We start from the raw sequence: 24538 nt of genomic DNA, 5'->3' as shown, positions 1-24538 counted from the left end.
ATTTTCTTCTTTATCTCTACTAGCCCACCACATTAGTGATAAATTGACTCGACTGGTTGCTTTATTCCTTGCATTTGCCTTGCATAAGCTTATCTTAGTATTTTAGTTACATTTAACACCATTCCAAGGTCTTTCCTTTTTGAAAGACCTTCTTCCCTTTAATTCCATGACATTCTTTTTTCTGGACTTTCCTCTGTTAAACTTGATATTTACCTTAATCTTTTTTTCTGGCCATAGACTTTGCATGTCAGGTTTTCTTACAGATCAGTTTTTAGTTCTGTTTTCTAGTTGATTTGTTTTTGTTTTTTAGACCAAACCCATCAGTTCTCAGGGCCTATTTCTGGTTTTGGCTTTGTGCTCAGGGATCACTCCTGGCAGATTTTAGAGAAGCATATGCAGTGCCCAGGTCAGCCATGTACAAAGCAAGTGTCTTACCTGCTGCACTATCTTTCTGGTTCCACTGTTTCTGTCTTTTTTTTTCCCTTTGGTCATACCCAGCAGCGCTCAGGGGACCATATGGGATGCCAGGATTCGAATCACCATCCTTCTGCATGCAAAGCAAACACCGTGCTATCTCTCCGGCTCCTGTTTTCTGTCTTAATGCTACTAAATTTAGTTCTGTTCTCTACGCCCTGTGGTTTATAATAAAGATTCTTATACTTCCCAAGTGCTGGTAAGACAATAGAGTTAAGATATATTTTTCTCATAGCTATTTGGTATATATAATAGATTGGACTTTTTCTCTTAGGAAGTGGCAGGGTAGGAAGTAGTGCTAGGGATTAGCTCAGGAGGAATGGAACATGCTAAAATTGTGAGGCCCTGAGTTCAGTTGCAGGCCTTGTATGGCCCTACTCCTTGCACTGAGAGCTGTAGCCTTGATGGTTACTGAGCACTTCTGAACCAAACATCAACTATCAGGTTCTCATTACCAGGTTGAGAATCAGAGGTGGTCCATATTTTTTAAAGGGTATTGGGGTTGGAGTGATAGTTCAGGATTTAAGTTGCTTGCCTTGCATGTGACTGAACACAGTTTGATCCCCAGCACAACATGGTGCCCTGAACATCATAAGGTACAGCCTTCAAGGCCACCTGAGCACCGCTGGATGTGACCCAAGAGGCTCCCAAGTCCCACTGGAATGGCTTATGTAACTGCCAGAGCTACAAAACCTAAATAGCACCAGCACTGCATCCTCAAGAATATTTAGGCCAGAGAGATAGCTCAATGGATTTATTGCATTCTGTTTATGTGGGAGGCTCAGGTTTGATCCCCAATATTGAATGAGCCCCCCAACACCACCTGAAATGGACCAACCTCCTGGATATCTATCTACGGTTTCAATAATTGATAGCTACTGTAATATGTCAAAAGCACAGGTCTTAGACAGTAGAAGCCTTTGTAGTATGACTACATGTTGAGTAGTTCTCAGCAGTGTCATTTTAATCTATCACTGTTCTATAAAATCTATATTAGATTTTAGCATGCACACATACACCATGACTGATCTTTGTAGCTCATCATATAGCACTTATGTTCATATACCTAATTAAATTAAATGAAAATATTAGGTAGAAATTAGAGTCACTTGATTTTTCACTTAGAAGAAAACTTCTGGCAAATAAATTAGAAATGAATAAAATAAGCATTCCACATTATTATAATTCAGATACCTCACTGGAAATTATGAGGATAAGATAAAAATAACTCTAGAAAGAAACGGTAATGGAGCAATCAATATGTAAACTTTCTAATGTTGAAAGCTGTGCTTCATACTTACTGGATTGCTTCATTTGAACAGGGTGCTTTTCTTTCTATTTATTTCCTGACATTCCATTTTATAAAACTCAAGAGATGTAACCTTTGATAGCTGTCTATAAAGGGTTAGTTGAATGGAGCTGTTGCATTTGTATTGAAGAAATGGTATATAAAGAAGCAAAACAATTTTTCCAGAATTGAATAGATAGATTAGCATGAAGAAGAAAATCAAATCCATAATATAGTTACTTTAAAAAGTGAGATGAACATGCACAATAAAAATTATTGAAAAAAGTGAGATTAACATAATATTGCAATCGTCATTTCATACCATTGAAATAGGCAAGATGTTTCATTTGATCGTTTCTACTGTGTGTGAAGTAGAAGAAATTAGGTTCTGTCCCTTTAATAAAACCCTGTTTACCTTCCTCCTCTAGTAGGTGTGGCTTAGGAACCTGTAGGGTGAGGTATAACTTCCAATTCTGCATTCTGACCTGCAACCTGGGAAGGGTGCTCATACTACAGACCAGGAAGTGATACAGAATGCATTTTAAACTTCAATAGAATTTGTCTCTCATAGGGAAAAAATGTCTTACAACAAAAATAGGAGATGGAAGCAGTGACTCTACACAGTTGTCATTAAATATTTGGGACTTTGCTTATGGACCTTGTAGCATTACAGCATACTTAGGGATACAAAGCGTTCGGGGACCAGAAATTGATCTTCTGACTTTTGAGTCTTATCTGATTGCTGCTTGGGTCATCTTTATTTTGTTAAAGTGCCCTGTAGGCTGAAACAGGTACTCTTCTTTATTCACAGGTAGGTGATCAGCTTTTGTTCACATTCAAAGATTTTTTGTTTTTGTTTCTCAAGGTTACTTAAACCTGATTTTGCAGTTGGTTATTAAAAGAGTTGTGTCCATCAGACTAGGTATGCTTTAATATTTAGAGGTTCAGTCTGGCTGTAAATAGCCACTTTATGGGGGGAGTGATTTCTGATTAGCTTTGTAAAGGTTAGTTTTGACAAATTAACACTGTAAAATGCTGAATTAAATGAGTTCTGTTTTTATAAGTCATTTACATCTCTTTAGATAATATATCTACCATAGGTTAAATATGTCAAATAGATTTTAATGTATACTGAAATTACACTGGTATTTCCTGATTTCAAAGAATATATTTCAAGAATTTATTTCTATAGGTACATAAAATTTTGCTTACATTTTGTTTCTTTCATTCTTAAGAAGATTTATTAGTATTTTAAGCTTGTTCTGTTCTGTTACAGATCAGTTTTATATCTATTAGTTTAAAAGAAATTTCCTAAAAAGGTCCTCTACTTCTAACATATAGAAAGAGTGCTCATTTTCCTTTTATGGGGTTGATCATCTATTTATGATACTGAAAGTGTTTCAAAGCAAAGGTCTCTGGAAGACCAAGTTAGCGATTAGTATGAGCTAGGTGTTATGAGAAAAGCTGAGAGGAAATAAGTCTCCAAAGAAATCTGTGGGGGTACTTTTAGGATCAAGCACAGTGGATCTTTAACTTTTCTGCTACTAGTGGTTCTCTTATTTTTTTCTTCTGTGTAAATTATTTAAAAAAACTTCATGTTTACCTAATATGGGTTATATATTAAATAATAAATATCAGAAAATTATTGTTTATTAGACATTATTTCTAGTCAGTTTCTTTCCAGTCTAAGATAACATTCTAGGTTAACATAGTTAAGCACCAGAGAGGTCAGACATCTTGTTTACTTTGGATTTTTTTGACATTTAAAAAATACCGGTAATAAGACTAAATTTTTGTTAGTTACTCTTGTGAAATTCTAGTAGTCCAGCTATGACAAATTGGGAACTAGTTTCTAAAGTTGAGACATTTTGCCTTGAGGTGCCATAAAACATAGGAAGGTCATCAAATAGAATGTAACAAAGATACCATAGCTACAAGGCAGATGGAAGAAATAAGAGGAAATGATAAAGGAAAGTGGTATTCTTCAGAGGGAATATTGTTAAATATTCAAGGCATCTGAATGTTTTGGTCCTACCAAATCTATTTGTATTCCTAAGATTTTTTGGGGGGTGCCTACACCCAGCAGTGCTAAGGACTCTCTCCTAACTCTGTGTTTATGTATCACTCTGAGCATACTCAAGGGACCATATGGGGGTGCTGGGGACTGAACCCTGGTCAGTCAAATGCAAAGCAAATGCCTTACCTGCTCTAATATTGCTCCAGCTCCCCGAATTAAGATTTTTTTTGCCACCTGATAAACTATTAGCTAACTGTACAACAAGTATTATTTATGATCTTTTTGTAATTATTTTATATTTTTTATTATTTCTCTTCCCCAATTTATTTTATTTCTGTCCCCCAATTCTGTCTTCCTTAAGCTCAGGTGAAAGCTCTTCTCCAAGGTGAAGAATTTTATGATTTCCTTTAATCCATAGTGATAGTTACTTAGACTTTTCTATAGGGATTTCCTGAAGTCTTTTTGTTTAACCAGGGTTTAAATACAATATATTATAAATATAATATAACTTGTCATATATATTTCACCATATTTCTTCAAGTATAGTATATATGATGTGAGAATAAGGAGCTAATTTGTATGGCTCTTTTAGCTTCCTTAGCATCTAGTGCAGGCATACATATTTGGTAGGGTTTTTTTTTTTCTTCTTATTTTTCTTTTTGGGCCACACCTGGTGACACTCAGGGGTTACTCCTGACTATGCACTCAGAAATCACTCCTGGCTTGGGGGACCATATGAGATGCAGGGTGATCCAACCGCTGTCTGTCCTAGGTCAGCGTGTGCAAGGCAAACACCCTACTGCTTGCACTACAACTCCGGCCTCATTTGGTAGATTTTAAATAATATCTAAGGGGCTGGAGCCATAAGATAGAGGGTAAGGTGCTTGCCTTGCATGCAGCTGATCTGAGTTTGATTCCCAGCACCCCATTTGGTCTCCTGAGCACACTGGGAGTGATACCTGACTACAGAGGCAGGAGTGATCCCTGGGCACAGGTAGGTATGATCCCAGAACAACAACAACAAAAAAAAATAATATAAAAACAAAAACCAAATATATACCTTCCCAATGAATGAGAGAAAAATTTTTGCTCACAATTACTTCGAATGTTTTGCTCCTCCTTTGCTTAATTCTGTGTTAACCATTTATGATTTTTATAAAAATTAGATTATTGGGGCCAGAAAGATAGCACAGTGATAGGGCATTTGCCTTGCATGCGGCTGACCCAGGAGGGACCCAGTTCGATTCTTGGCATCTCATATAGGCACCCCAGCCTGCCAAGGGCAATTTCTGAGTGCAGAGCAGGAGTAGCTCCTGAGCACCTCTGGATGAGGCCCAAAAACCAATCAATCATTAAAAAGTTAAAAAAGAAGAAATGGGGCCGGGCGGTGGCGCTAAAGGTAAGGTGCCTGCCTTGCCTGCGCTAGCCTTGGACGAACCGCGGTTTGATCTCCCGGTGTCCCATATGGTCCCCCAAGCCAGGAGCTACTTCTGAGCACATAGCCAGGAGTAACCCCTGAGCATTACCGGGTGTGGCCCCCCCAAAAAATAAAATAAAATAAAAAAGAAGAAATTAGGTTATTATTATTATTATTTTGCTATATAATGCACACATTTTTCATGGCAGATGATTTTAACAGGGGTATGATACCTAAAAAGAAAGAGCAACTGGATTTTATTAATAAATAAAGAGAGGGCCAGAGCAATAGCACAGCAGTAAGGCAATTGCCTTGCATGCAGCCAACACAGGATAGACCCTGGTTCAATTTCCAGCATCCCATATGGTTCCCTTAGCCTGCCAATGGTGATTTCTGAGTGCAGAGCCGAGAGTAGTAACCCATAAGTGCTGCCGGGTGTGACCCAACCCCTCCCCCCAAGAATTTTTGAATTCTAGTTTCTTGTAATTGTCTTAATTTGTTTTAAATTTGTTGACATATATAGATTTTTAAATGGTTAGAATAATAAAATAATTCCTGGATTGAAATTAGTGCTGAATTTATCACCTCTGAATGATGATCTAATAGCCAAAGTAGAATAGTTGGATTGCAGAATTAATGTTGTACATTAGTTATTGCCAGAGACTATGAATAAATTACCTTCTAAAAATAAAACTGTGAGCCTCTTACCCCTCACAGTAGTTGCTATATTATGTACTTTAATAATTTTATTTATTCCTGGGGGCAGCTCTATCAGATAATTTTTTTCATTTCTGTAAAGACAAAGTTCTAAAAAAGTCAACTGACAATCAAAGTCACAGCCCAGTAGGTCACTTTGACCTCAAAACTCATGACTTTACCACAATTTTATAATATTTGATACTGTCAAATTCTTATCATCATTTTTCTGTTATTTCAGAGCTTGACCAGACAGGAATTTTGGCAACTGCTTCAGCAGAACTATGGAACTGAGCTAGGCTTAAATGCTGAAGAAATGGAAAACTTGTCTTTGTCAATTGAGGATAATGTACAGCCAAGGTACAGAAAAATGTTGCAATGCAAGATTTCCTAAACATTAATCAGAGTAAAATTATTTTAGACTTATTAATTCAGTGAAGTTTGCCTTTCTGGTAGAATGAAGTGAAAGAGAAGAGTTTGCTCAATGAGTAAGAAAATACGGGGTAACTAATGAAATATTAAATTTGTATCTGTGGCACCTAGGGTTTGTTGAAAGAGTATTTTTGGCAAACTTTAAATTGAAGACCTGGCGAAAGATCTATGGAATCTTTGTGTTTATAAGTGGCACAATAAAATAGATTTAATGGTTAGTAATTTGAGTAATAGGACTTTTCCTCAAGAATACTCCAATACTGTGTTTGACTTGTAGTTGACTCTCAAAAACCATGGGGTACCTTGTGAAAGGATCTTATACTATATGGAAAATGCAAATAACTGTAATATGAAGTTCAGAATGATAAGAATTAAAAGCATATATAATAGTGATAAATTCACAGCAGGTAGAAATCATTTTCAACTGTGGGAATTCATTTGGAAGAGAGTATTTTTTTTGGGGTGCACACCCATTGGTGTCAGGGGTTACTCCTGGCTCTATGCTCACAAATTACTCCTGGCAGGATTGGGGGATCATCTGGGATGTTGGGAATCAAATCTGGGTTGGCTGCATGCAAGGCACTGCTCTACCCATTGTGCTATTGCTCCAGCCCAAGAGAGGATGTTTTTTAAAAACTACAATTAAAAGTGCCTTTTTTTGTTTTTGCTTTTGTTCATGTTTTGGGGACACCCCAGTGATGTTCAGTTTATTTCTGGCTTAGGGATCACTCCTGACAGGGTTTGAAGGACCATAGTAGATGTCAGAATTGAATACTGGCTGGCTGAATCAGCAAGGCAAGTTCCCTGCCCACTGAACTATCTCTCTATCCACTCAAAGTGCCTCTTGTTAGACTATGCATTTAATTGACAAGATAGCAATGTAAACAAGGGGAAATCTGTGAAAGTTCTACAGCAAACATTGCGCCAAATGAAAGAACAAAACAAAACAAAAAAAGACAAAAGATCACTGATTTTTGAATACCTTCCCAGGTACTGGGAGGAGTACTAATGGGTACAGTTTCTTTTCGAAATGATGCAGAATCCAAAAAAATTAGATTGATAGTGGTTATGATTGCTTAATTGCTTTAGCTACTGTATGATTTACTTTTAGAATTTTCATCAAAGAAACAGGCACACAACAGAAAGATAAAGAACAATCTTTGCTGGCATAAAGGTAGGGAGAAAGAGACTCTCCCTAGTGGGAATATTGATTGGTTTAGCCTTTGTTTCAACAAGGATCTATTTGAAATAATCTTTCTATTTCTTCTAGGTGTTATTAAAGTCACACTGACAAAGCTGTGGTTAGTTCTAGTTGTGCCTTTTGTGTGACTATTGAGGCTTACTGAGCTTGGTAGATTTCTATTTATTTTTTTTTGACTCTTTTTTTTTTTGTTTTTTTTTTTTTTTTTTTTTTGGGGGGGGGGGCCACACCCAGTGATGCTCAGGGGTTACTCCTGGTTTTGTGCTCAGAAATTGCTCCTGGCTTGGGGGAACCATATGGCATGCTGGGGTATCGAACTGCAGTCTGTCCTAGGTTAGCGCATGCAAGGCAAACTCCCTACCACTGTGCCACCACTCCAGCCCCAAGCTTGGTAGAATTCTATGTAACTTTTCCATCAGATTTCTTGTAATACTACTGGACTGACATGACTCTTAAATTTTAAGGTATCATCGGGCCACTTGCAACCACACTATCCAGGATTTATAGATGGGAAACAAATTTGGTGGCTTGACAGTTGGTCAAGTTAAGTTGTAGAGTCAGGCTGTTTCTATTGGAGAATGTCAGGTATGACAGTGGGCTGCTGTGGCTTCAGACATAAAAGGGAAACTGCCTCTGAGTAGAACCATTCTAAGTAGGCTACAGAGGCATCAGCCCAGACTGGACTGGTGGTCACTATTTTATTCCGGAACCTGGTTGGAGAACTGAGCCATTTTTCTTTTCTTTTCTTTTTTTTGTTTTGTTTTTGGGCCACATCGGCAGTGCTCAGGGGTTACTCCTGGCTATCTGTTCAGAAATAGCTCCTGGCAGGTATGGAGGACCATACCGGATGCTGGGATTCAAACCAACCACCTTAGGTCCTTGGTCGGCTGCTTGCAAGGCAAATGCGCTGTGCTATCTCTCCGGCTCCCGAGCCATTTTTAATTTGGGAAGATGACTGGTGTCAGAAGCTCTGAATTTTAATTTGGATTTTGTCACCAGGTCGTTGAGCAATTTCAGCAAATTTGTTAGCAGTATAATTCTCAGTTTATTAATCTGTAAAATAAGACAGGTCATCTACAGGGTTTCTGCTACTCTAAAGTTTCTAATTTTTGAAAAATAAAAGGAATGTTTTTAGTTTTTAAAATTAATTTACTTTTTATGTTAAGTAATATAGTAATAAGTAATATGCTAATATTTATGGTATTGGTATAGAGAGTTGTTGCACTCCCCTCTACAGGGTGCCCAATACCCTACACCAGGGCCCTGATGTCACCCTAGAGTTCTACTCTGTGCTTCCATACCCTGCACTATACTGTTTGGTAGTCTGAGTTTTGAGATTCAAGGTCAAGGGTTTGTCATTATACCCTATTGTCTATTCTTTTGTTTGTCTCTTTATAACACAGATGAGTTAGAACATTTACTATTTGTTCTTCTATCTCTTTCTGGTTTAGTTTATTTAACAAACATGATATTCTCTGATTCCATCTCAGTTGCAGTATACTGCATGATTTTATCACATTCCACAGTGGATGTTTGTATGCCTTTAGCCATTTGTCATTGAACACAGGTTGTTTCCATATTCTGGCTATTTTACAAAGGACATAAGTGTACATAGATCTTTTTAAATGGATTTGGGAAGGTAGATTCCAAGAAATTGGATTGCTGAATCTTAAGTCTGACCTTTTTTGAGAAATCTCTGTACAGTTTTCCATAAAGGTGGATTCCTAGCATGAATGAGGTTTTCATTTTTATTGTATCCCAATAATATTGGTTGTGTCCAATCTTTTTGGTATATGATATTTTCAATGGTGTGAGGTTATATCTTATTGTTGTTTTTATTTACATAGGAATAAATATTTGATGGAAGGAATGGGCACCACCTAGAGGTGTTGTGGAGCTATTCCTGGCTCTGTGCTCAGAAGTGACTCCTGTTTGAATGCAGGGGATGATATATTGTATGGGAGATTCAAATCAGGAGTTGACTGCATGCAAAGCATGCCTTACTTACCCTCTGTATTATTTCTTCAGCTTACACATGATTTTTGTTGTTGTTGTTTTTTTGGGTCACACCCAGCAGCACTCAGGTGTTACTCCTGGCTCTATGCTCAGAAATTGCTCCTGGCAGGCTCGGGGGACTATATGGGATGCTGGGATTCGAAACACCGACCTTCTGCATACATGGCAAATACCTTACCTCCATGCTATCTCTCCAGCCCCAAGCTTAGATATGATTTAGGGTTTAGGAATCAAGCCACACCCAGAAGTCTTCAGGACTTATTCCTCGCTTTGCACTCAAGGTATCACTTCTTGTGGTACTCAGGGGACCATAAGAGGTGCTAGGGATGAACAAGGCTCAATCATTTGCAAGGCAAGTACCTTAACCCTTATTATGTCTCTTTGGCCCCTACAAAGAATAATTTTCACCAGCTGCTTTAAGTACTAGGAAACAACCAGCTTTTAGATGTTATTGGAAAAGTTATTTTCTTCTGGTGAATAGTGCTTTCTAAGAACATATGATAGTTCTTTATTTTCTCTTCATTCCTCTTTTTATTCTTCTAGGCTTTCAAAAAAGCCAACCTGTCTCAAGTCTTTGAAAGTGCTCTTTCATCTTTTTTTCATTTTCAAGTCACTCTCCTTTCTCTATTTTTTTTCTTCACAACTTATCTCTATTCTTTTTTGTTTGTCTTGGGCCTCCCCCTGCAGTGTTATGGTCTATTTATAGCTCTGTGCCTTCAGGAGACCATATGTAGTACTGAGAGCAAACAGAGCTTGACTGTATGCATGGCAAATGTCATACCTACTGTATCTTCTGTCAGCCTTTTACCTCTATTCTTAAAATTTTTAAGAACTATCATCTAGGAGATCAGACCTAAAGAAATATTTTTCTTCTTTGATTTCCTCAGAGCCCTCCTTGACCAATAGTTACTGGGTAGCTAGCCTAAGAATTATTTGGGTAGGGTAGAATGGGGTTGAAAAGCTCTTCAACTTTTCCTCTTCTTTCTTCAGACTAATATGGTTTGTTGTATCAGGCTGATATTTTATTTTATTTTAGAAGAGCTTTAAGTCTACATGTAATAGTGATTATATGGGATTAACTTCTCAGTGAGATTGAAATTCTATCACTTTTTATGGGGCTGGAGCGATAGCACAGCAGTAAGGCAGTTGCCTTGCATGTGGCCAACACAGGACAGACCCTGGTTTGAATCCCTGCATCTCACATGGTCCCCCAAGCCTGCCAGGAACAACTTCTGAGTGCAGAGCCAGGAGTAACTCCTGAATGCCACCAGGTGTGACCCAAAAACGAAAAAAAAGAGAAAAGAAAAGAAAATTCTATCACTTTTTGGGGGGGGTGAAAAAAAAATTCTATCACTTTTTGAGAGGAAAAGGTGTTGCAAGTCTTGTCCCCGTGTTCATGTGAATCCTTCATAGAAATGAGAAGAGCAAGAGGGACACATGGGTCAGTTGGTGGGCTCCATGTTACAATTATGAGCTTCCATTTCTGTGATTCACTATCTTAACTTGGAGTAAATGAGAAGCAAGAAGATCATTTTTGTGGTTCAACTCTGTGCCCTCTGCCTTGAAATGTATTTGTTTTATTTTTTATTATCTGTGTGGCAGCAGATACTTTTGTCTGTTATTTTCTTAAAGAATGTACAAACAAAACAAAATCAGGTCTGGAGGCTCAGGTTCCATCTCCACACTATATGGTCTCCTGAGCACCACCAGGAATGACCTCATGGAAGGAGCACAAGTTGGGAGTAGCCCTGATCACTGCTTATGTGTGACCTCCAAGTCAAATCTAGCAGTCAACCAATCAAAAAAAAAAAACAAGCAAACAAAACCCAAAACCCACAATTACATATAGAAGAAAGCTAAATAGACAAAAATTGTATAGCTAGAGTTTTTTTTACATTATTAACTATATTTTAGTAAGTTTTAATAAGTTTATAATTTTCTTTTTCTTTGTTTCTTTCATTCTTTCCTTCCTTTCTTCCTTTTTTCTTTCTTTCTCTTTCTTTTTCCTTCCTTCCTTCCTTCCTTCCTTCCTTCCTTCCTTCCTTCCTTCCTTCCTTCCTTCCTTCCTTCCTTTCCTTTCCTTTCCTTTCCTTCCTTTCTTCTTCTTTCTTTCTTTCTTTCTTTCTTTCTTTCTTTCTTTCTTTCTTTCTTTCTTTCTTTCTTTCTTTCTTTCTTTCTTTCTTTCTTTCTTTCTTTCTTTCTTTCTTTCTTTCTTTCTTTCTTTCTTTCTTTCCTCCCTCCCTTCCTCTCTTCCTTCTTTCCTTCATTCCTTCCTTCTTCCCTTCTCTTTCCTTCCCTCTTCCCTTTCTCCCTACCTTCCTCTCCTCCTTCCTTCATTCCTTCATCCTCTCCTCTCCTCTCCTTCCTTCCTCCCTCCCTCTCTCTCCCTCCCTCCCTCTCCCTCCCTCCCTCTCCCTCCCTCTCCCTCTCCCTCCCTCCCTCCCTCCCTCCCTTTCTTCCTCCCTTCCTTCCTTCCTTCCTTCCTTCCTTCCTTCCTTCCTTCCTTCCTTCCTTCCTTCCTTCCTTCCTTCCTTCCTTCCTTCCTTCCTTCCTTCCTTTTCTTTTTTTGTCACACCTGGGGGCGCTCAGGGATTACTCCTGGCTCTATGCTCAGAAATCACTCTTGGGGGCCCAGAGAGATAGCACAGCGGTGTTTGCCTTGCAAGCAGCCGATCCAGGACCAAGGGTGGTTGGTTCAAATCCCGGTGTCCCATATGGTCCCCCGTGCCTGCCGGAGCTATTTCTGAGCAGACAGCCAGGAGTAACCCCTGAGCACCGCCGGGTGTGGCCCAAAAACCAAAAAAAAAAAAAAAGAAATCACTCTTGGCAGGTTCGAGGGAAACTACCATCTGCCCTGGGTTGGCTGTGTGTGTTAGGCAAATGCCCTACTGCTGTGCTATCTCTCCGGCCCTGAGTTTATAATTTTCTTCTATAGATAAAGCATATATTTATCTACACTTTTAATGAGCTTGTTATGTGATTTTAAATTTTATTGTTTTAATAAATTCTTTTACTTGGAGTGATATATTTGTCCTTTTAAATTAGTAATGCATTTGTTAAATGCTTACATTTAACCAATACAAGGTGTACTATTCAGGCAAATAACTTGCTTTTAGACATTTTCTTGTTTTTTGGGCCATACCCGGTAGTGCACATGGCTTACTTACTTCTGGCTCTGCACTCAGGGATCACTCCTGGCAGGGCTTGGGGACCATAAGTGGTGATGGGATGGAATCTGTTTGAGTTTGTGAAAGGTAAGTTCCACACTATACTACACACTATACTATCTCTTGAATCCACTTTTTAACTTTTTATTGAAATGAAATTGGTTTAAAACACTGTTGTTTGTGTTTATAGAATTATAATTCAGGACCTATATCTATATATATAGATATATTTTTGGTGTTTTAGTCACACTGGCAGCACTCAGGGGTTACTCCTGACTCTACGCTCAGAAATTGCTTCTGGCAGGCTTGGGGGAGTATCTGGGATGCCAGGATCGAACCACCATCCTTCTGCATGCAAGGCAAATTCCTTACCTCCATGCTATCTCTCTGGCTCCTATATTTATATTATTATGATCATCATCAAAGTCTAGTTTCTCTCTCTTACTATGCAATTGACCTCTTTTACCCAAGTACCCATTATCCCTTTTGTATTGACCCATTATTCCTTTTGTATTACTCATCATTTTGTTCATAATTTTTTGTTCAAAAATTTTTGTTTTGTTTCATTTTGTTTGTTTCTTTGCCCAGTGAAAACATTACAAACAATATTCAATCTTTTTGTTTTGTTTTGTTTTTTGGGCCACATCTGGTGATGCACAGGGGTTACTCCTGGCTATGTGCTCAGAAATACTCCTGGCTTGGGAGACCATATGGGACGTTGGGGATCAAACCAAAGTCCATCCTGGATCAGCTGCATGCAAGGCAAACACCCTACTACTGTGCTACACTCTAGCCCCAATATTCAATCTTTTAACTGTTGTTATGGTCACATATACTTGTTTAATTTTTTAGTGCCTTCAAAATGTATAAAATCTCAAATAAGTATGTATTATATTCAGAAATGAAAAGTTTGTATGTGATTTTAGGAGATAATCTTGTTATAAGTAGATACTTTTTGTTACAAGTTTTCATTTCTTGAAATGCCTTAGAATAGAAATTTAAATCAGTAAAGAGAACTGATTATGTGGAAGTGATGTTTCTGTAATATATTTCTTTCTTTTCTCTCTTTTTGTAATATATTTCTTACAGAAGTCCAGGAAGAAGTAGTTTGGAAGACTTTGAAGAAAGAGAGGAAAAATTATCTAAGTCTATCAGTTTTACTCGTGAATCAAATCGTGACTCAATTCGGGTTTCAGAAACAGAATCAAATGATGGAAATTCACCAAAAGGAGTTAGTACATTATTTCTCTAAAAATATTTTTTTAATGCTGCTGTACATTAATCACAATGTAAGATCACATAAAATACAACAAGAGTCAAAATGATAGTATCATGAATGGGCAGGGTGCTTGACTTTAATGTGGCTGACCCTGTTTCAATCCCTAGCACTTTCTATGGTCCTCCAAGCCTGCCAGCAGTGATCTCTAAATGCAGAGCCAGACTAATCCTTGACAATCCTGAGCTGTGGCCCCAAAGCAAAGCAAAAAACAAAAAACAAACAAAATAAACAAACTACACACACACACACACACACACACACAAAAGAAAAACAAATAAAATACAACATGCAGAATGCTGAAAAACTTGTTTTCCCTTTTATTTTAAGAGATTTTAAAATCTGGAAGCAACAGAGGTTAAACGAGGTTCGTTTGTGTTTCTGTTCGGAAGTGGCTACAGTTCAGAGCTACCAGATTGTTGCCAGAGGTAGTTTTCAAGAGGGATAGACATGGTTACAAATATAAGATGGAGAAGTTTGTGGTGGCTGGTTGTTTTTTTCCCCAAAGTAGTGCATGTGTTTGTTTCTTCTTATCTTTTTTTTTTTTTTTTTTTAAGTTTTGTATGTGTTAGAACTGTATTGGTGAGGAGATGAGAACTTTGAATAGTTGATTTCAGTAACAGTAGATGCTTCTTAACCTGCCTGCTAAAGTGAATTACTGGGCTTCATAGTTCTTTTCTCCCTGTATTTTATCAAGTGTAATTATGAATGAACTTACCAATTTTTCAGGTTTATTTTTATCGAGATAACATGGTGTTTAAAAAATATAAATGAAAATAAAAGTATAAATATTTGTGTGTTTTTTTGTGGGGAGTGGGGTTCACCATACCTACCACCAAACTGCTAATATCTTTGCCGGAGTCCATTGGGCATTTTCAGTTTACTTCTTCCCTATTTTGTATTTTTTTCTTTTTTAATTGAAATAGCATCATATTAACATCATATATGTTACATGACTGCATCATTACAAATAAATATATATTTCCCCTCTATACTGATTTTTGGGGGAGGGCCACCTGGCAGTGCTCAGGAGTTCCTCCTGACTCTACACTCAGTGACCATTCTTGGCAGACTTGGGGGACCATAATGGGATGCAGGTGATTGAATCTGGGCTGGCAGCATGCAAGGCAAGCACCTTATCCACTGTATGTACTTTTCCTCCAGCCCACTATGCTGATATATGTTTGTCTCCCAGTCCCCATTTGTTTTCCTTGTTATTGGAATTATATCTTAATTAGAACAGTTGAAATTTGTATGGAATCTTACTTTACTCAGCACTGTTGTTCAAGAGTTCCTGATGTTATTTAGTAGCCTAGAACTCCTAAATAAATCAAGTCTTGATTTTTGCAGTAATCTGTTTATAGAAGCAGTTCTCTAATGAGGAAAGTATAATCCTTTTACAAATTCTGTTTTGGGTCTCATTTGTTATTTTGTTTTCTGGTTGGCCCATGGAAATCTGTATGCTCCCTGGAGCTGCTTCTGCTGCTTGGTGATATTTCAAAGAACTCAAGGGACAGAATGTGTAAGATTCTAATTGTTCCTTTCTTTTGTTTATACCAGGAAAGAGCTATAGTTTATGCTACCATTAAGCTTATTGTACTGTTTTACTAAAATACTAGTATCAGAAGCATATTTTTAAAGCCCAATGTTACAATTTTACAGAAATTACTTTTTCAGTAAACTCCTTCCACAAAATATAGAGCAGATAAGATATATTGAGTATATATTCATGCCTTTTCTTTTCTTTTTTCTTTTTTTTTTTTTTTTGGTTTTTGGGTTTTGGTTTTTGGGTCACACTGGGCAGCGCTCAGTGGTTACTCCTGGCTCTCGGCTCAGAAATTGCTCCTGGCAGGCTCAGGGGACCATATGGGATTTGAACCACCGTCCTTCTGCATGCAAGGCAAACACTCTACCTCCATACTATCTCTTGGCCCCTATTCATGCCTTTTCTCTTAGTAGTTCCTTAACAGCAAAACTATTTTTATTCTTACAAGACACCATGATTAATTTTTTCTTTCAATTATTTTTTCCAACTGTACTCCTATGTGACTTTTCTCTCTATTTTCATTCATTTTCTTCAATAGTTACATGTTTCGAGAGATGGTGAGTTCTCTTCTTTGAGATGATGGGGCTTATCTTGTATGGTTGAAACTAACTGGATTTGATTCTTTTTCCTTGTTTACCTCAAATACTTAGCTTATTTTTGTCCTTTTTCCCCCTTTCCCTTCTGTTTAAGTGGTTTATATGTTAGCTGTCTATGGGTTTTTCATATATGATGATGGTCTTTATAAATTTGCTAATTACTGTAAGAATACTACTTGAATATAATATGATCATATGCATATATAAACATAATTTGCTGGCGTTCTTATAAACATAATTAGAAATGTAATGCAAACAAATATTTTAGAGTGTTTCAAAACATTTTTGTCATTAAAAATATCAGTGTAAAATGTAAGTCTATAGTCTGTTTTTCAAACTGATTTATTTGTATTTTAGGGGTTAGGGAAAGAAGAAGCCCCAAATGAGAAACAAATGAAAAAGAGTCCTTTGCTAACTTCAGAATTGAGGCTAAGTAGAGTCCCATCAAAATCACTGGATTTAAATAAATATGAATATCTTTCTCTGGACAAAAGCAGCTCTTCAGATTCCATTGAAGAAGGTAAAATATTTCTTATTCATTGCAATAAAGTATCATTGTGTCATTATAGCTCAACAAACAAAATATTTGGGGGGAGCTTTGGACCACTCCCAGCAACACTTAGGGGTTACTTCTGGCTCTGTGCTCAGAATAATTTGTGACAGGCTCAGGGAACCATATGGGATGCCGGGGATCAAATCTGGGTCAGCCGCATGCAAGGCAAACACCCTGCCTGCTGTGCTATTGCTCAGGCCCCTAAAGTTCATTCTTTAGTTCAATATATTGAGAAAAAAACTAAATTGAAAAAGAAAAAAGAACATATCATAAAGATGCCATATTGCCTCTAATAGTAGCAGTGCAAATTAAAACTATAGGTCTGTGTGAGAGACATTTAGGATTCTGTGGCATTGTGACAGACAGTCTTACCTATCTAGTCACAAGCAATGCTGGACAACCTTTTGAGGAAGGACAGTTATCTCCAGAGAAGCATCAGCTTCTGACGTTCTCACAGGAAAGAATCCCAGAGTGTGTTAATTTGCTTAGTAGCATCCTTCCCATTTACTAGTTGTTTTAGTCAGAGTAGAGTGACTAAATATTATGTTACCACAAACTGGTGGTTTACACAACAGAAATTTATTCACAACAGTTCCGGAGGCTAGTATTGTAGATCCAAGAAAACACATTTCTCCTGGCTCATATGGCTGCCCTTTTGCTATGTTCTTCTATGGTCTGTTCTAAAGTCATAGCATGCATGCAGAAGACAGTTGTTGGGTTCTTCTGAAAAGATATTGGGAGGAATTTTTCTTGAAATAATTAAACCCCAAGATAGATTAGACTATTGTGGGTACCTTTCATGCTTTGGCATGCAGTGGAAATTAATTACCTGACTGTACCTCTCACTTTTGAAAGATCTTCTCTGGCACCCAGTGGCCAGATAGGCAAGTGACGCCAAAACAAATATTTTCCTGAACCTTTCTTCATCTGTTTCTTGTTATTATTTTTAATAAGAATAGTCATTAAAATCTATTTTATTACTGAATTCATTTTCAATTCTATTAATCTTTGTTATATGAAGGATATTAATACACCTTATATTAAGTTTTGATTATATCTAGAATAAGGAAAGATAAATGTGATCTAGTTTTTATGCGCATATGACTATCATCACTTTTGTGTGTGTATGATTAATTTTAATGCGAGGTACAGTAATTTACTGTGTTGAAAGCATGAAACTATATTATGGATCCTGTTCATAATATAGTTTCATGTATGTAGCATCTCAATAACACAACTTTCGCCAAAATGTACACTTCCTTCCAGTATTAGCCCAAGGGTCCCTCTCATCCATCCTCTTCTCCAACTCTCCCAACTCTAACTCCTACCCCTGCCTAACATCCTTGGAGTGGCAGGTTCATTTGCAACTAGAATGAAGGAAGAGGCCTTAGTGTGGAGTGGAAGTTAACACACCTGTTGAGGCCCTAATATATACATACACACAGGTTCATTTACAACTAGAATGAAAGAGGAGAGGCCTCAGAGCGTGCGTGTGTGTGTGTGTCTGATTGGCCTATCCTGTGACATGAATGGGGACACATAGAAAAGCAAAATTGGAATCTATGCTCGAGTGCTGACACAACACGCTGAGGCTAACCCATGTAGAGAAGCAGGAATCTGAATATCAGGTGATACTTATTAATTAATAACAGTGAGGGCATATAGACCTCTGGGGAAAGGCAGAGAAAACCAGCTAAATAGGCTACTATGTCAAGAAAGAAGCATGAGACTGAATACAGATAACTGAGCCAGGGTTTTGAATGACACTTACATTGCATTTGTTTTTTCCGGTGTAAAGACATCCCTTAACATGAGTCAAGAAGACAGCAGGCCACCAGTTTTCAACAAATTAAGCAATATAAAAATGGTTTGTTGTTCGGTACTCAACTAAGTTCCAAATCAACTTTTCTAGCATACTGAACCTAGGATGCTTCTCATGTTCTCTAGACTCTGTTAACCTCTGGTTTCCATTCCATTCATGTTCACTTCCTTGTCTTATTTACCTTTCTTGCTTTTCTGTCCATTTCTGCTGGCTTCTTTAAGAGTTGATTGTTGGAAATAATATTTCTTCTTAAATGGAAATAGTTGCTTGGAACTGGTTTACGCAGTGTTCTACTCCCTCATGGCCCTTCAAGCCATGCATGCAAGCTCTGGGTTTCAGCATTACATCACCAGAACTGCATAACTGAGTACAGCATTGTCGAGGGATCCAAACACTTCAAATACAGCTGAGGGCAACTTTTACATATAAAAGATAAAATATCACCTGCTAATTTAATAGGTTACTGGAAATATGACTAGAATAGGAGATTTTATTTTATTTATTTATTTATTTTTTGGTTTTTGGGTCACATCCGGTGGTGCTCAGGGGTTACTCCTGGCTGTCTGCTCAGAAATAGCTCCTGGCAGGCACGGGGGACCATATGGGACACCGGGATTCGAACCAACCACCTTTGGTCCTGGATCGGCTGCTTGCAAGGCAAACACCACTGTGCTATCTCTCCGGGCCCAGAATTTATTTTTTATTTTTGTTTATTTATTTATTTATTTTGGATTTTTGGCCACACCCAGTGACACTCAGGACTTACTCCTGGCTATGTGCTCAGAAGTTGCTTCTGGCTTGGGGGACCATATGGAACACTGAGGGATTGAACTGCGGTCTGTCCTGGGTCAGCCTTGTGCAAGGCAAATGCCATCACTCCGGTTCCTATGGTAGGAGATTTTAAGTACTCTGAATTTCACAAATAATCCCAGGTGAAAATAGTTTATCTTAAGTCCCTTTTTCCTGGAACAAATACACTTACAAAAGACTATATGTTATTATTAATAATCCAGTAGCAGTACCACAAATTCTATCTTTTCCTCATAATATCTAATAAGAGGATATAAATTAATTATTAAAACATTGTACTAAATTTCTTATGTGAATATGATGTTTTTCCTTCTTATATATGAACAAACTTAACTTTGAAAATGTCTAGTTTAAGGACTCTTAGAGAATGGCTTCCTCTGAGATTGGAGTGGGGGATTTACCCAATGCTTGAAACACTTTGTAGTGCCAAAAGATTGAGAAGTGCTGTTCAATAGAAAGAAAGCATGTCAAAAAGACATGAATGTCAACTGAAAGAGTTCCTCATAGTAAATGGAAAAAACTTAAGCAGCAAAATAATCCTCTTAGAACATACCCTAAAAGAATAAAATAACTATGTATTCACAGAGTAATCATGCTATATATTCACTTATTATAAATCATAATACATGTAAAAACTATTAACTTATTATAAATAAGTGATTAAAAACAAAAGTGGGGGAGAGAGAGCACAGAGTGTATGTACACATTTCTCTCTTGCCAGAGGGGGAGATTAACATTTTTCTCCAGATGGGCTGAAATGAACGAGTCATTTCTTATTTATTTATTTATTTATTTATTTATTTATTTATTTTTGGGTTTTGGGTTACATCTGGTAGTGCTCAGGAGTTACTCCTAGCTCTGTGCTCAGAAATCACTCCTGGCAGGTTCGGGGACCATATAGGATACAGGTAATCAAACATGGGTCTATCTGGGGTTGGACGCATGCAAGGCAAATGCCCTACTGTTGTGCTATTGCTCCGGCCCCAGTGAGTCATTTCTAACAAATGGAATCTAGCAAGGAGAAAATAGTAACTCTGCCTTGGGAGACTTGCTAGACATCCCATTAACGAAGTCATCAAGGTTCTGAGCATATTATAAATCAGTTGATACTGTACCCCTTTGATGAGGACACTCTGTTTTGTTTGCTCTCTTTGTGACTATCTGAATTTCTTCTATAGCAAATACTATTTTTAAATCAGAAAAGGCTAGTTCTCAGTCCTGGTTGAGAAGTTACCTGACAAAACCTTAGCAGTTTACTTACAGAAGGAGTCATTATTGAAATAGCAGTGAATAGCTTTTATCCTAGAGCCTTGCATGTAGGGAGAGGGTAACTTGATGTCCCTATCATACAAATCATCTACTGAAGGAGAAAAAGCAACAGTAGGAGGTGAAGGCAGAGCTTGAGACTATCTTATTTTTTGATCACAGCTTTTTAGTTTGCAAAACCACCTCCCATGGGTTAATATTAACAGGTGCTGCATGCAGATAATTCTTAGTGTATGACTTATGAAATATGGGGAGCTTTTGTCACAGTTCTTATTCTGTATCAAAAGGGATTGGAGGAATTAGTAATTAATAGCTAATTCCAATCTTGAAATCATTAAGATCAAGATTGCTTTATGCTATTTCTAGGTTTTTATTCCTAGCTTCCCTTTCCCCCACCACCCAATTCTTATTCTTCTAAACTAAACACTTAGTAGGACCATCCGGAAGTTTATGTGTTCTATAATTGAAGCAAATTAAAATTTCATCATTATAACCATGGAGCTTTGGCAGTTCTCTGTTCCTCAGTTTTATCATTTGTTCAATGAGCTGATGACAATAGCACTAATTTTACAGGTTCGCTGTAAGGCAGAGATGAGTACTCCTTTCTATGTGCTTATCACATGCCTAACTTATAGCAAATACCACAGAGCATGGGCTATTCTATACAGTGTTTCCAGGGTAGATGAAAAGAGATGAGCAGATATTTTTCCTTCATTTGCTATGCATAATTATCAATCATGATCACATTCCTTAAATATTGTCATATTCCATTGGACTTCATTTAGCTCTAAAAAATATGTTTTTTGGAATGTTCTTTGTTATTTCAATGTGTAGAACTGTGAATAGGTTGTCTGAGAACAGTGATAGATGTCTTGAAGGAATCTGCTTTAATTCAAGTTTGATATGCAGTTCAGGTGAGCCAGTGAGGGAGTGGCGATATTAGAGCCATTAGGACATATTTTCTGCATGTCTCTGCACTCAGAAATGGGTGCTAATTGCTTAGTATAATTGTCAGTCCAGCTGTCTCAGTATTTTTCTTATCATTATCAAAGTATTTTATTTTTGCATGAGATATTCTGGAATTCTATACCGTTCAAAGAATATTTCTTAAACTTTGAGGATTTGGCAATTGAATTATTGATGATATATAGCTTAGCTATATAGTCATACTTAGTACATATATATATATATAGTATCTGTTTAGGTTTTAATGTCTTCAAATATGCCATTTTAATCACATTTTAAAATCATCTGTTCCAAATAAAACAAGTAAAACAAAATGTTAAATTACCTTTTCTTGATTTCTTTTCTTTTATTTCTATGTGCTCTTGTTCACCAGAAAATATTCCTGAGAAAGATCTTCAAGGAAGACTTTATATCAATCGTATTTTTCACATCAGTGCTGAGAGAATGTTTGAATTGCTTTTCACCAGTTCACGCTTTATGCAGAAATTTACCAACTCTAGAAACATAATAGGTCAGTTCCATGTTCTTATGAAAAAAATAAATTTGGGAGTACTGTATTATCTTTAGAAGGTTGAGCCTATATAACTTGATTTATATTGCTAGGATGAAATTAAGGTATTTTATAACATTTGGAAGTCCGTGATTTAGCTTCCTATTTAATATTAAAATGCAGCAGACATTCACAAAGTGAGTCATTGACACAGGTAAAGAGAAATATCTACTTTGGTCAATTTAAATATGGTTTATCATAAAACATTAATTCATTAAGATATATACATATTATATGGGAGTCTGAGAATGCCCTTGCATGTGGAAGGCAAACATCCCACCCACACTATACTATCGTTCTAGCCTCTTTCTTTTTCTTCTTCTTCTTCTTCTTCTTTTTTTTTTTTTGGGCCACACCAGTGATACTCGGGGTTACTCCTGGCTATGCGCTCAGAAATTGCTCCTGGCTCAGGGGACCATATGGGACACCAGGGGAGCAAACTGTGGTCTGTCCTAAGTCAGCTGCGTGCAAGACAAATGCCCTACCGCTGCACCACCTCTCTGGCCCATCTAGCCTCTTAAGTACTTTTTCATCTTTCTCAACCCAAACTCTGTACCTATCAGACAATAATTCTCCTTTCCCTCTCCCTTCTTCACTCCTAGGTCTACCCTTCTCTTTCTATTTCTGTGAATTTAATTACACTAGGTACATAGTTTCTCATTAACACAGTTTCTTCACAAGTTGCCATAGTGAAGCATGATATTAATGTCTCATGGTTTTGTTCACTGTGTTGAGAGTGTGGGAATGTTGCTCTGTCACTGTTTTATAAAGCAGAAACCATCTATTACTTCTCTTGATAGAGAGTAGAGACTTTCGAAAGATATCTTCAGATAAATTAACTTTATTTATTTATTTATTTATTTGGCTTTGTGGGTCACACCCAGCCGCACTCAAGGGTTACTCCTGGATCTATGCTCAGAAATCGCTCCTGGCAGGCTCAGGGGACCATATGGGATGCCGGGATTCAAACCACCATCTTTCTACATGAAAGGCAAATGCCTTACCTCCATGCTATCTCTCCGGCCCCCAGATAAATTAACTTTTTTAATGTTATCTTCTCAAGAAGAGAAAGATGGTATTAATAGAAAACAATGTATAAATATCTGAATCAGAGTCATAGGATACACCATATTCAAGAAGATGCTCAATACTTTATTTTATTTTTTATAAGTCTTTTGTTTTTTTGGTTTTGGGGCCACAGAAATTGACACTCAGGGGTTACTCCTGGCTATGCATTCATGCTGCTGGCTTGGGGGACCATATGGGACACCAGGGGATCAAACCACGGCCCATCCTAGGTTAACACTTGCAAGGCAGAGACACCTTACTTCTAGCGCCACTGCTCTGGCCCCTTTATTTTATTTTTATGTTAAACTTATAGCTTGTATTATAAGGAAGTGAAGATTGGTCAAAAATGAATATGTGAATAAATCTAAAAATATCTGTTCTTCCATTTCAAGTCACATTCTTCACATTTCTAGAACTAATTTGGTTTATGTCTTCTGTGATTAGATGTAGTATCTACCCCATGGAATATAGAGCCTGGAGGTAATCAACTGAGAACCATGACCTACACGATAGTCCTTAATAATCCAATTACTGGCAAGTGTACCACTGCCACTGAGAAGCAGGTATGTGTTTTCTGTCAGTATTTGAGTGAATCATTAACAGTTTTTAAGTTTTATCATGGATAAATGTCAAGAACAATTAAAGGAGAGAGGAGCTGGAGGAATAGCACAGTAGATAGGACACTTGCCTTGCATGCAGCCAACTTGAGTTCAATCCTCAACATTCCATATGGTCCCTTGAGCCTGCCAGGAGTAATTTCTGAGTGCTGAGCCAAAAGTAACCCCTGAGTACAATGGGGTATGGCCCCAAAACAAAACAAAACAAAACAGAATGGTTACATATTAACAGGTTTTAAGAAAGGGAAAGGGTGTAAGCTCAGTGATAAAACACATGCTTTGCATTGTGAAATCTTGGATTTAATCACTATATATGTATATATAATTATAAGAGATTCATTTTTGGTTGAGAAGCATATTGAGCAGTGCTCAGGAACCATTACTGGATTTGTGCTTAGGAATGGATCATTCCTGGTGGTGTTGGGGACCATATAAGGTAATGGGGATCAAAACAGTGTTAGAAGCATGAAATGCAAGCACCTTAGCATTCTGTAGGGTTTGGTGGCAGTGGTGGTGGGTTTTGACCCACACATGGCTATGCTTAGAGCTTATTCTTTGTGCTCCTCAGGGATTACTCCTGGAAATGTTGGGTTGGGGATCAAACCTGGGTTGGATGCATGCAACCCTCCACTCAAGGGTTGTTTTGAATTTTGGGATTTGGGCCATGCCTGGCAGTGCTAAGGGCTCATTCCTGGCTCTGCTCTCCTGGATCACTCCTGGCAGAATCATATGTAGTGCTGGGAATCAAACCTTGGTTAAC

At 37.6% G+C, this 24538-nt stretch overlaps 1 protein-coding gene across 1 annotated transcript in view; it reads left to right on the top strand.

Annotated features, from left to right (window-relative positions):
• GRAMD1C (GRAM domain containing 1C) overlaps positions 1-24538 on the top strand; it is a 92245-nt gene that overhangs the window by 53044 nt on the left and 14663 nt on the right. The window contains exons 7-11 of the mRNA XM_049785771.1: positions 6134-6252; positions 13798-13939; positions 16484-16646; positions 21917-22054; positions 23606-23724. Of these exons, the coding sequence (XP_049641728.1) occupies positions 6134-6252; positions 13798-13939; positions 16484-16646; positions 21917-22054; positions 23606-23724 (681 nt within the window). The remainder of the gene's footprint in view (positions 1-6133; positions 6253-13797; positions 13940-16483; positions 16647-21916; positions 22055-23605; positions 23725-24538) is intronic.

This window comes from Suncus etruscus, chromosome 13 (assembly GCF_024139225.1).
Source record: "Suncus etruscus isolate mSunEtr1 chromosome 13, mSunEtr1.pri.cur, whole genome shotgun sequence".
NCBI lineage: Eukaryota > Metazoa > Chordata > Mammalia > Eulipotyphla > Soricidae > Suncus > Suncus etruscus.
This window is presented reverse-complemented; position numbering and strand designations above follow the sequence as displayed.